The sequence below is a fragment of the Toxorhynchites rutilus genome, chromosome 2, assembly GCF_029784135.1.
Source record: "Toxorhynchites rutilus septentrionalis strain SRP chromosome 2, ASM2978413v1, whole genome shotgun sequence".
In the NCBI taxonomy this organism is placed as follows: Eukaryota; Metazoa; Arthropoda; class Insecta; order Diptera; family Culicidae; genus Toxorhynchites; species Toxorhynchites rutilus.
In genome coordinates, this window is record NC_073745.1 from 315,622,638 (window position 1) to 315,636,323 (window position 13,686).

The 13,686-nt window shown below is 39.0% G+C and overlaps 1 protein-coding gene across 1 annotated transcript; it reads right to left on the reverse strand.

Moving 5' to 3' along the window:
* Positions 1–1,482: 1,482 nt before the first annotated feature.
* Positions 1,483–12,983, reverse strand: LOC129769132 (UDP-glycosyltransferase UGT5-like). Its single transcript, XM_055771205.1, has 3 exons — positions 12,659–12,983; positions 2,657–3,134; positions 1,483–2,594 (listed from the first exon to the last, which is right to left on the reverse strand). Exons 1-3 carry the CDS (start codon positions 12,659–12,661, stop codon positions 1,516–1,518), a joined length of 1,560 nt encoding a protein of 519 aa, XP_055627180.1. The 5' UTR covers positions 12,662–12,983; the 3' UTR covers positions 1,483–1,515.
* Positions 12,984–13,686: the final 703 nt, after the last annotated feature.

Sequence of the window (13,686 nt, forward strand, 5' to 3'; positions counted from 1 at the left end):
ATTATAGCGTATTTTAAAGACTTAATTTATCCTTTTAAAACATATTTTTGAGATTGTCTAATTGAAAATATGCAAAATCATTAAATTCGCACTAACCAAATGTTACGATTCATAAAAACATAAATTTAAAAAATCTGAAATTTTATGATACTTGGCAACTCTGACATCTTCATGCCATGGCTTCCTTTTTGGGCGACGAAGAAGAGTAAGAAGCCAGTTGTCTGATCTTATCTTAGCTATAAATAACACAATAATGATCATATCAACTGTTTCCGCTGTCCGGTCTAACTGGATAATGGAAGAACAGAAGGAATACTCTTACGCCTATATGGCTACTGTGTAATGTGCTATTTATAAACATGATAAACATGTGACATGTACACGAATAAAATTCGGTTCTGTTACAACTAAAATGCTAAAGAGCCTAAATAAATAAATGAATAAAAAATATAAATAATATTTGTATTAATTCACTAGTCGTCCCGCCCAAAATAGATTTTTTGATTTGAATACTTCCAAACATCCACGTTTTCTTACTAAGTGAATGTTAGTGAGTCCAATCACTGAACTCTTCATTGATTGATTACCCTTTGACCCTTTACAATTTCCTTTTACTATAAATTGTCTAGTACTTCTACAAAAATTCGTCCTTATAATATAGAATTACTTTCAGACACAATTCTCGTTCAAGATTCTTCAAGCATTTGGAAATAACATGTTTCTCCGTTGCATGGAATACATGTTTGATACAGAGAGTATTACAAAATAGAGGCAGCTCAAATCGGATCATTCCTTCCTCGGGTTTAGGGCACACCAACACATTTTGCCTTCCATTTTTGTTCATATAGATAGAAGATATAAGAATGCGTTATTCCGTCTGAAAATCCTTTTTCACTTTCGAACAAAAATCAATTTCGTTAGCGCCAACATCAAATGGAATAACAACGCTTAGCTATATGTAGAACATATGGGAATTCAATTTTTCCGAATTTCCGATTTTTCTCTCCGCTATATTGATCTACGGGAAGAGACGAATACAACGAAATATAGATGACTCAAACTGAACCATTCTTTCCTCGGGTTTGGCGCTTACCAACACATTTGGCCTTCCTTTTTTATTTATAGGTATAAGATATGGAAATGCGTTATTTCGCCTGAAAATCCATTTCCACTTACGAACAAAGATCAATTTCGATATCGCAAATATCGAATGGACTAACAACGCTTATTATGATGTAATTTTCGAAAATGTGGGAATTCAATTTTCCGAATTTTCCGACCTTCCTTCAGGATTTTCCGAATTTTTTTCGATTTTTCTCTCCACTATATTGATCTACGGGAAGAGACGAATACAACAAAATACAGGAGGCTAAAATCGGACCATCCCTTCTTCGGGGTTTCCGCTTACCAACAGATTTGCCTTACATTTTTATTTATATAGATTACAGTCTATCGCTAAGAATTGGATGAAATATAAAACAGTTTACAGTGTACTTATTCAATATATTTCACCACTCATTCGACCTTATTCTTTCGATTCAATTTACCTAACACGACAACCGCCATCTTTCTGACTAGCCAAATTGTCACTATCACCCCCAACAGCAACACTCCCACGACGTCCAGTAGAGCAAAGCTTACCCACGGCAGATCAAGTCCCGCTGATCTCAACTGAGGGGCACCCTTGTGTCGAATCACATACTCAATCCAGTAAGCCGCTTCATCCACGGCCGGTACCGGTCGGTCTCTGAATACCGACGAAACCTTGTCAATGTTCTGCTTATACTCTGGTTTATACAACAACTCGTTCAAAGCCCACCGGAACGATGTTTCGGTTATATTCGGAAAATACAATTTAACCGCGTACCCTCCCAAAACGGCTTTGTTCATGTTCAAATGCTGGTCGGCATAAATTGGAACACCCAACATCGGAACAGCGCGATGAACCCCCTCCTGGGTTCCCAGCAGACCACCGTGGGTGATGAAGACTTTAACATTCGGATGACCAAGAATATCGCTCTGCGGTAACCAGCTTTTGATCAGCACATTCTTGGGCAAATTCTTCACCGATTCGTCCTCGAACTTCCAAACAACTCGCTGTTTCATCGAACGAAATACGCTCAGAATCGCCGCCAATTTTTCCGGTGGCATATCGGAGCTCTTCAGATTCGTTCCCAAGCTGAAGAAAATTGCCCCGTGCTCGGCACCATCCAAAAACTTTTGAATGTCCGCTGGCAGCGACTTGGGTTCTTTGATGTGCAGGCCACCCACTTGAACCAACCCAGGAACCTTGGCACGAGTCGTGGTGAGTGGCGCGTAGCTGTTCAGCAGAATAACGGACACTTGACGTTCAAGTTCGGCCACCCTCGGAAGAGGACCCTCAAGATGGGCGAAGTTCTTCTGAGCCATTGCTTCCTGTTTGGGCATGTAGTACACCGACCTTAGCAGCTGTTCATAGAAGGACACCATTGAGTTGTACATTCGTTGTCGCAGCGTCATCCTATCCGTGTAGGGAAGAAACTCATGCGGGACGTGGGACCACATGTTCATCATGCCCATTATTGGACCCATGTACTGCGCGAATCCGAAGGTGCCTACAATGGAAAATATATCACAAAAATTTTTTTGGTATTTTTTACCCATGCAGATTTTTTACCAACAGTGACAATCGGCGCCTTGTATTTGTGAGCCAACATGAGATAGGACTCCTGATAAAACTGTTCCGCTAGGATCAAATCGAAGTTACTCTTATCGTTCACCAGGAAGTCTTTCACGTTTTCCCTGGTGTAACCATACTCGGCCGTTTCCAAGCCCAAACTGTACAGAAAATCAACCAACATGGAATGGATCGAAATATCCGTCAGATCGTACAACGAATCCACCTTCACAGATTTCTTCCAAAAATCATAGATGGGAGCTATCCGAATGTCGGTGTAATTTTCGTGCTGTCGGGATAACGCGTAGTTGCCGATGGCGGTCACCTGATGGCCGCGGTCCAGCAGCTCGTTTATTATGGCATCGATCATCATCCAGTGGCTGCGCCCGGGAAATACAAACACCCCCAGAATTCGGGATGCGTGCGAGTGTTGCCATGCTAGGCAGCTCAGGAGCAGGACTGCAAAGAGTTTGGTATTCTAAAAATATAAACGTTGACAAAATTAAGAAGCAAAAATATCACAATATGTATTGAAGCAGAAATTTATTCATTGAAACAAAATCTGTTTCGCCGGAAAGGCAACAACTCAGACAGGACAAAGACACCGGAAATCAACGAACAACCATCAGTGTAGCTTTTACTCAATGGCGACGGCTTCATTCGAGACAAACAGCAAATAGAGCCGGGAGAGGAGCGACAGTTACGCTGAAAATGTACGATAGACATGACTCCAGGTGAATTCTGCTAGCCGAACAAACATTCGGATAATGCATTGAACTGAGAAAATTAAGTTCAACAGCTTTCGGTGGAATTTCCACGTGAAAGAGGTTTGGAAAATGCGATAAAACTAGCATTCATCTCATCCTTGTCCTTCCACATAAAATTTCATCCTTCATTGTTTCATCATGTTGTAGGAATTTTCTAAGACATTTGATTCTCAAGGATTCTTAAGAACCAATCGGCTAATTTTAGATAAATTAAATCTTTGCAAGTTTATTGAACCTATAGGGATAATGCTACTCGAAAAAGTATCTGGAGTTGGAATAAATAAAATTTCATCAATGTTTTACCCCATCAGTAGTAAGACAGCTTCCACTAAGAGGACAATTTAAATGTATGGTTAAAAATGCATCAAACTCACGCACTCTTTCTTTTTCTCTGTTTGATTACATTAAGATGATATTATACTATCCGGCACGGCACGTTTTATGCAAGAAAAATATTATTGCGTGTGTTTTAAATGTGTATGCGAACATACAGTGGAACGGCTCCGCTCATACACAGCACGTTTCAAACAGGTACATGAAGGAATTCTCTAAAAGAATATCTTGCCGGTGCCGATACGTGCCGGAGCGCGGATTACACCGACGGGTAGCCACATATATATTAGGCTGTCAAAAAAGTCCTGCGGTATTTCCGCGAGGTGTCGTTGTAAGCGCGTAGTTCTAGTTGTATTCATTGTATCGAGTCATACTATAGCTTGTTGGAAAGGTATTTTTGCGCGCTATAATATAGTCCTTGACAGTGTTTTGTTTGGTTAAGTCGTTCGTGAGTTATAGTGTCGCAAATATGGAGCAAAATAAAGAGAAAATCCGACATATTTTACAGTACTACTATGACAAAGGCAAAAATGCATCTCAAGCTGCCAATAAAATTTGTACAATTTATGGACCCGATACAGTTTCCATTTCCACCGCACAACGATGGTTTCAACGTTTTCGTTCTGGTGTAGAGGTCGTCGAAGATGCGCCACGCTCCGGAAGTCCTGTCGTCGAAAATTGCGACAAAATCGCTGAATTAGCCGAGAAAGACCGGCATAGTAGCAGCCGTAGCATCGGCCAAGAGCTGGGGATAAGTCATCAAACCGTTATTAACCATTTGAAGAAGCTTGGATTCACAAAGAAGCTCGATGTATGGATGCCACGGTGACCGGAATAAATCGCCACAGTAAACAACTGCAACAGAAACAACCGCTTAGAAAAAGTGTAGTAGGCTAGAAATATTTGGCGCGGGAAAAACATCATGTGCCTCACATTTCTATTATAAATTTATTCTCTTGTTCTCGTTTTTCGAAATTTATTCTGAGGACAATGTAATGGGGACGAAGTCCCCATTTGGCGAGGATAAGGAATCGAGGCGGCCCATGCCGCCAAGATGACGCAATCCGAGTCCACCGCCGACCCGCCGTCGGAAGCGGCGGTGTCTCGCACGCAAACCTGGGATCCACTGATTGCCCGGTTAGTTTGAAACATAGGATACGATCCTTTAGCAATGTCCGACCGAGCTCTAGCGAGCGTCGGACGGTATACGTCTGCCCGGGGCGTTACGTTTGCCTGGGGCGATACGTTTGCCCGGTTAATTCTTGTTTTGAAATACAATACCGCGCCACAATATTTATAGCCTACTACACATTTTATAAGCGGTGGTTTCTGTTGCAGTCGTTTTCTGTGGCGATTTATTCCGGGAACCGGATGCCACACACGTTGACGCAAAAAAAAACATCTTTGACCGTATCGACGCATGTGAATCGCTGCTGAATCGCAACAAAATCGACCCGTTTCTGAAGCGGATGTTGACTGGCGATGAAAAGTGGGTCACTTGCGACAACGTGAAGCGCAAACGGTCGTGGTCGAAGCCCGCTGAAGCGGCTCAGACGGTGGCCAAGCCCTCATTAACGGCCAGGAAGGTTCTGCTGTGTGTTTGGTGGGATTGTCAAGGAATAATCTATTATGAGCTGCTTCCCTATGGCCAAACGCTCAATTCGGACCTGTACTGCCAACAACTGGACCGCTTGAAGGTAGCACTCATGAAGAAGAGGCCATCTTTGGTAAACAGAGGCCGCATTGACTTCCATCAGGACAACGCCAGGCCACACACTTCTTTGGTGACGCGCCAGAAGCTCCGGGAGCTCGGATGGGAGGTTCTTTTGCATCCGCCGTATAGTCCGGACCTTGCACCAAGTGACTACCACCTGTTTTTGTCCATGGCGAACGAGCTAGGTAGTCAGAAGTTAGCCACAAAAGAGGCCTGTGAAAATTGGCTATCCGAGTTTTTTGCCAATAAGGAAGCGAGCTTCTATAACAGGGGTATTATGAAGTTGGCATCTCGTTGGGAACAAGTCATCGAACAAAACGGCGCATATTTGACTTAAAACAGATTGTAACTAATTTTATGAACAAATGAAAATTCAAAAAAATACCACAGGACTTTTTTGACAGCCTAATATAAATCAAATGTGTAATTTCGTGGTATGGGTGCTTTTGTCATTCCTCGGTGCGGCATCGGTTTAAATGGCACACCAGTAACTTAGTTTGGCTACAATGCTGACATCTGTTGGTCCACGAAAAATATACTCATAACGAAATCTGTTCCTCATTTATGTTTTGCAGATATTTACGTGGACAGTATCAATAAACATTTCCGGAAAACACATTTACGTATGTATCCAAAAATGAATGAAAACTATTCTACATTTCCGAGACTGTTCAAATTTTCTACCCACCATAAATCCGCATTTATCTATGAAGGGCTTTAGCTTCCCGGTCGAAAATTCATATTTTTCATATTTTTTTAACTTCATATATAGTTGAACTTCTGCATTGAAATCAATATTCTGAAAGTAATTCACATAAACTGTGAGAGATCGAGCTTTTTCCATTGATGGTGGGCACATTTTTTAAGTATAAATCTATTTATACACCCAAACTAGCGTTGGCAGAAAACATTTCATCTTTGGCAGAAAAGATTTTGCCAAAAAAGTCCATACGACGTCAATGGGGATCGAGCCTAGGCCGGCTGGAATGCAAAGCTAATTTACACGACCATGCTATCCACATGGCTAATGGTGCTTAAGGAGTTGTTCAGCAAATACGTGATAATATTGGAACTGATTATAAAATGAAGTTGGGAGGTGTTTTCTAAGAGTAAAAAAGGAGCGCATGAAGGAGTACAATATCTATCTCGGTCTGGGCCGTGTATGGGGCAAAGCATGCGGAAAGCTTATTTGTCTTTTGTTTCGCTCGCTCGTATTAATCTTATATTGCTGTACCATGTATATTATACAAATGCTTACTAGTATTTGTGAGTCATGCCATTTTCTGTTATGTTATGTCTCATTTAATGTCATAAATTGGGATGAAAAAACATGAGCTAAAAATCAATTCTGGGTGTAGCATTGAAATATTATTTACCCAATATAAATAGAGATTAAACGCTGAAATAGGAAATTTACATAACAAATAAATAATTTTAGAACCTACTATGCATACTTTTATTTTTCAACGTATGCTACCGGAACTCTTCCTTTAGAGTGGTTTCCATCTTCGAGAAAAGTTATTTTTAACTACCACCTCTACAATAGCTAAAACTAATGGTCGCACGGGTTCAATGCTCCTTCAGAAGAGCTACCTCATTTTAGAGCATAAACTGAATCTATGTTCCAGGTCCAGGTCTACGTGAGAGAAAATTTTAGACGACAGAGACGAATCAGTATCTAAGAATAATATGGAAAATTGATATGTCTGATAATGTAATAATTTCGAATGTAGGATAAATTTGCATGTATGATTTTTAAAATCTTTTACAGATAAGTAGGTGGATCGTTTAACAGGTGAAAGTGTTTTGTGCATTTTATTCCCCATGAAAAATGTTTACCACCTCGAGAAAACACCCTATGCAAAATATCAGCTCAATCGGACTTAAGGGAGAGTGGCGCAAAGCTTGAGTTCACCATATCACCAGGGGGATGCAAATTTTGACATTTGATGCAAATGTCTTAAAATGGCATGAAACGTCGAGATTTAGTGTCATCTCGAAGAAAAAAAATTGTCAAAAATCGGCACTCTGGGACTTAGTTTATACGAAACGAAAATTATGTTTTTGGGTGCCAATAATAATAGTTTTCTCGATTTTTCATTCGGAACATGCTACGAAATGTTGATTTGCACTATAATATATCCTATGCAAAATATTAGCTCATTCGGACTTCATTTACTGGTGTCAAAAACGTTAAAATTTGAGTTTTTTTGAAAAACGAAAAATCGCCGGAAATCGAGGTTTCAAAAAAAAAATTGGATGCCAAATGTCTTAAAATTACATTACTGGTTGAGATTTACAGTAATCTCGATTTTTTTTTTGTAAAAAAAATGTTTTTTTGGCGCTTAGTCGTTTTTCCGCCTGAAAATAAATTTTTGACAATTTTTTTAGATAACTGTAAATCTTTTTTAGATAACTGTAAATCTCGTAGCAAGTTCCGAATGAAAAATCGAGATAACTATTTTTATTGGCACCCAAACCCATACTTTTCGTTTCGAATACCGAAAAAAAAGTCCCGGAGTGCCGATTTTTGACAAAAAATTTTTTTTTCGAGATGACACTAGATCTCGACGTTTCATACCATTTAATGATATTTGGCGTCAAATTTTTTTTTCGAAAACCTCGATTTCCCCCATTGGGTGCTTTTTCGATTTTCAAAAATCTCAAACTTTGACCGCTTTGCGCCACTCTCCCATAAGTCCGATTGAGCATAGGGTGTTTTTTCGAGGTGGTGAACATTTTGTATAGGGTAACTTTTGAAATTTTAGGGTCGATTTTTTCCCATACATTCATTGGAACCCTATTGTATACGCATTTCTTCCATTTGATATATATTTCTTTTCATTTGACATTAAACTTCGCGTTATTCTGCAAAACAAAGTACCGTAACAGCGTATTGAAAAAGTCGAGTTTCGATCCTTATGAATAATATTTGCGGCTTTCGCTACTGTTGTTTTTTTTTCATTTGAAGGAAAAAGCGGTCGAATGACATCATTCGCCTGTGGAGTTTATGATGAACTTGATCCAACTAGGATAAAGCGATCTTGGATCGATATTAAGAAGATCGATCTTTTTCTGTCCGTTTCCCGATTTTTTGGGTCGATTCTTTGTACTCCAAAAATAGCAAACATCGATCTTTTATTCTCGATTTTTCCGATTTTTTTAATCATAAATTTGTTTTTCAGTAAACATTTTTTAAACTCACCAAATACCAGCTGACAAACGTTATAAACATTTGACTCTTTTCAAGGTTGTCGAATTAGTGGTCATAAATTTATGAGAAACAGTTTTATAATTTTGGTCATTACAAAACAAATGGTCACAAGTTATATCAAAACCATCACATTCACTAGGCTTGCAGCGAATATTGTGACGAAATTGGGTGGTGACAACAGGTCTAGATGAAGTGTTGTATTTTAGAACTTTTTACTGAATTCCAAACGTATGGCACGATTGGATTTTATGAAATGATGGTCAGTGAAGTTAAGTATGAGTATCAGTTGTTGAATTTCTAATAATAATTTTCAATTAATTTATTTAAATAAATACTTCCATGACGGTACAGGATGAATGCCCTGGAAAATACAATTTTTCTGGACTTCGAAGTTCCTTTTTATTACCTTCATTCTGAAAAATGGTTTCGGCAATTCGAAAAGGGTGATTTCGATCTGAAGGACCATGGACGTTTCGGTCGAAGGGAGGATCTGTGTGTGTGTGAAACGATGAATACAGAACGACAACAAATAATAAATTTAATATTTACCTTGATGGAAATAGGAAAAAAAAGTGGAAAATACAAATATACCCTAACACTTCACTTTATTCCTATCATCCGAAATAAAATTACGGAAATTCATTACTTTTCAACCTTCCAGACAGGGATCTCCCTTAAGAAGATTGATCAACGTGGCAAAGCTCGAAAACATTTAAAAGAGTACTCATAATATATATTGTGAGTTGGTTTTGTTACTGGGGAATTCCTCTTAAATGGGGATATTTTTTAACTGTTTCCATTGATCCGGAAATTTGCTCGATAATATGATGGATCTGAAAATGTATATGAGTGATCTCACGACTAGGGGGCAGATCGATTTTAAAAGTTTCAATGGAAGTATGTCTGCATTTGATTTTTATAATATCTATCTATCTCTAACCTCACTCATACTATCAAAATAACATATTAGCTAAGATAACATTGATTTCATCAGGGCTGACCCGATAGTAGAACAGAAGTTGGCTTTACCAACAGCCATTGAATTAAATCTTTTCCATTAGAGCTGAAGGGATTCCATAAGTTAATATATTTAATACAATTACTTGGCATCCCGGGATATGATCGACAACACCTTCAATATCCAGCTTCAGCACTTAAGCCATGGCTCATTTGTGTTTGTAGCGAAATTTTTGAATATATGCTGGGAGCTTTGCTACTTTCCTTCAGTATGGAAGCTAGCTAAAGCCATACCAGTTCGAAAACCAGGAAAAGATCCTTCTATTCCTAAGAGCTATCTGCTCATCAGCTTGCTCTGTGCACTCTCTAAGTTGTTCGAGAGATGCATCCAAACCCGAATTCTTGCTTTTGCAGATGAGCATGGTGTCTTTCCTGAGGAACAATTTGGATTCCGTAACGGAAGGTCTACCATCCATCAACTCACTAGAGTTACCAATATTATATAGTGGAACAAGTCGTTCACGACGACATCAATGGCGCTCTTGGACATTGAAAAGGCCTTCGATAATGTGTGGTACGATGGTCTAGTGTACAAGTTGCAACGATTCAATTTTCCAATGTATCTTATCAAGATCATCAGAAATTATTTCTCTGACATTTCGGGTGTCCCTTCATAATGTGTGCTCAGAGCATTTCAATATAGATGCAGGTGTACCCCAAGGAAGTATGCTTGGGCCTATTCTATACAACATTTATACTGCGGACATCCCACCGCTTCTCGGTGATGGGATGTTGTCCCAATTTGCCGATGACACTGTGATTTTGTTTCAAGGCCGCGTCATCGGTGCTCTGACTCACAAATTGCAGGGTGGGTTGGATGCTCTAACAGGGTATTATACCAGTTGGAAAATTGTTATCAATGTGACGAAGACTCAGGCTATTCTATTCCCGCATTCGAGATCTCGTAGACTTGTTCCGTTTGATAACGTAAGTATTCGGTTCGGTAACTCACTTATCGAATAGTCCAGAGAAGTGGTCTACTTTGGACTCACTCTAGACAGTCATCTCATTTTTAGGTCTCACGATAGTAATATGTAATATTTTGCTCCGGTCATTGTATTCATTGATTGGCAGAAATTCTAAACTTTGTCTGAAGAATCAGATGGCTGGATCATTTATACTGCAATTGAATATGCCGTTCCAGTCTGGAGCGGCTGTGTCTGGACACGCAGACTGAAGCTCCAGCGCATTCAGAACAAATTCCTCAAGATAATTCTGAATCTGCCCCCCTGGACGAGAACAACGGAGGTTCACAAAAGAGCCTGCCTGAATACCTTGGAAGTGAAATTCAAAAAATGTATTCAAACATTTGGAGGGAGGTGCTCCTATTCCGAGCATTTGATTGCCCGGAATTTGTACAGTTTAGGTTTAGGTTAAGGAAAGGTTAGATAGGTAGTTTGTTTTAATAATTTAAAAAACAATTAAATGTCTAACATTCAAATTAAGAAACAAAAATCATATCAAATAAAACGAGCATTTAATAATGCAATCATTAAGCTAGAATTAAGACACTTAACTTGTAAAAACTTTGTATAAAACAAAAATAAAATTAAATAAATATATATTCACCAGGTTACGACTCGACAGGTTCACTAGCGATCGCGTCCGTACGGTCGAATCAGACAACCTAATCGGTCGTTTTCCTTCAGGAATATCAAAACAAAACGTTCAACACATCTTCTGGAATAAAGTCTATAACCTCAACAACAAGGCCACGTTAAAATGATGATTTACACTAGGTGCGCTCTTTTCATTCGTTGAACTGCATAACCCAAAACATATTTCAATAGTTTGACCGATCTATTCACTCATCACACCCGAGTAGGCAAAGCAGTTTGAGCAAAAAGTAAGAAAATAGTCAAAACCTTTATTCCGATGGACTTCCAGCTAGAGAATGACTAAATCGCAATAGATAGACTCACGGAAATCATGACTCTAGATGCCATCACTGGAAAGTCGTTAAAGGTACTGAACGTACAAAAGCAATAACTCGACATTCGAAAATCTCTCATAATCATGCGATTATTCAACAATTATCTGATTAGGATTAAAATGTTCATGCCTGTAGATATTTGCAGTTCCGCCGAACCCAATACAGTATTTGGAAGCTTAATTTAAAATAAATATTCTTGCTGAGCAATGATTAGACCTAGAAGCATACCCATTTTTGGAAAAGACATAGAAAAGATATTTTCGCCACAGAGAATCCAGACGAGATTCCAGCTATCAAATTTATACTAGCATAAGAGTAGAACTGTCTCGATAATCACGCAACCATCAACGCTGTTCATTCAATTTCATTATTATAAAAATTTTCTACTTTGTTCTAGTATCGCATTAACGGTTTGATTCCTTAGAAGAACCCATCGCTCTAGGACCATCACTTCCAAGCTTCGAAGGCCCTTGTATCGAAACGTATTTTATATTGTATGTGTACAATGATTCCAGAGAGATCACACTTTATTACCAGATTTTTGCGCGAACAGCTGATTTGTATGGATGCGATTTCCGATAAAAACCGCCACTTAAATCCCACGGGAAACCCCAAATCCAACAATCAAATCACAGAATTTATGACAGAACCAGAATATGTAAATGAGGAAGTCAAGAAGTCACCTTGGGTGTTAATCACTTTTTTAAGTTGTTGGGTACTCGTATAGCTTTCTTTGGTATCAAAAGCTTAAACACAAATTATGAGAAATACTATCAGTCAAAATTGCAGATGGCTTGGTATAAACCTATAAAGCGTTCCCACAATATCCTGGCGAATGCTGCGATACTTTTGCGGTTACCTAATATCTAATATCCACTCCTTTCTACGCAACAATCACAATACAACATCTATTCAATTTTTTTTCCACAACGCCGACATATAAACAAAGCCACAACACCAAGCAGTTGTCCTCATTGTCCTTACACTATTCTCAAATCCAAGTATATCAACTGAAAACTTTTACCATTTCAGCGCTTATAACCGATCTCGGACCCGCATCAACCGTCGCGATGCTTAGCGATCGCTGTTTGGGCTTGAACTGAGATGATTGCCTCACGTGCTGCGATCGCGAAAACTAAGTCTGTCAACCGAAAAAAAATAATACTCCGGAATATTCGTCAGGCCTTGGCGGTGTGAGCGAGAATACCGCTGTATTGCCGTTTCATGCAGTAGCACAGTTGCTGATAATGATAAGTAACTGAACGCTGATACTGATTCGTGGCAATGAGTCGACAGAATCTTTGTAGTATTTCCGCGCTTCCGACTATGATCAAGCTAGACGGTTTTTTATTACTGATTTCGTTCTCGCCGACAGGTTATCGTTATTATCAATAAGACTAACTCGTGGTTTACTCGTGGCTGGTGGCTCTCAGATGTTCGTATTGAGAATTCCAGATTGTTTTGTTTAGTTTCACTGCTATTGACAGGACCTTTGTCAATAGAGCAATCACTCACCGAATCGAAATTACGTTAACAATTTATGTAATCTCAGATGCGAGTTCTTTTTTTTTTGTTCGCTTTTTTATATGAGCCACTCAAATACTAGTTTCTGCCAGTTATTCAGCATATTCTCCATATACTACACTATGAACTCAATCGAATTCAAATGCAAGTCATCATGAGAGAAAAAGAAGTCAGAAAAATTTGGCGAACAGGTTTCGCATAGAAGAGAGATCGCAAAGCGGGAACTCAGCAGAGAAGGATATTTGACTGGGTCAAAAATTTAATAAAATGTATTCAAATTACCTAGATTGATTTGAGTGAAAGCGTATGGCACAGTTAGAAGTCGGTTTCTGTTTCAAATTTAAGCTTATAGAGACGGTAAAACATTCAGTTGAGTTTTATGATTGACTGGAACATGCGAAATTGCTCTACTGTTTACTGAACTCGGCGTCGATCTCGAAGTGATGAATAACGAAGCAGGTTACGACCTTACATTTTCTTTTCTTCTTCAATCTTACGAGTCAGGTATACTTTAATTACTTCCTACAA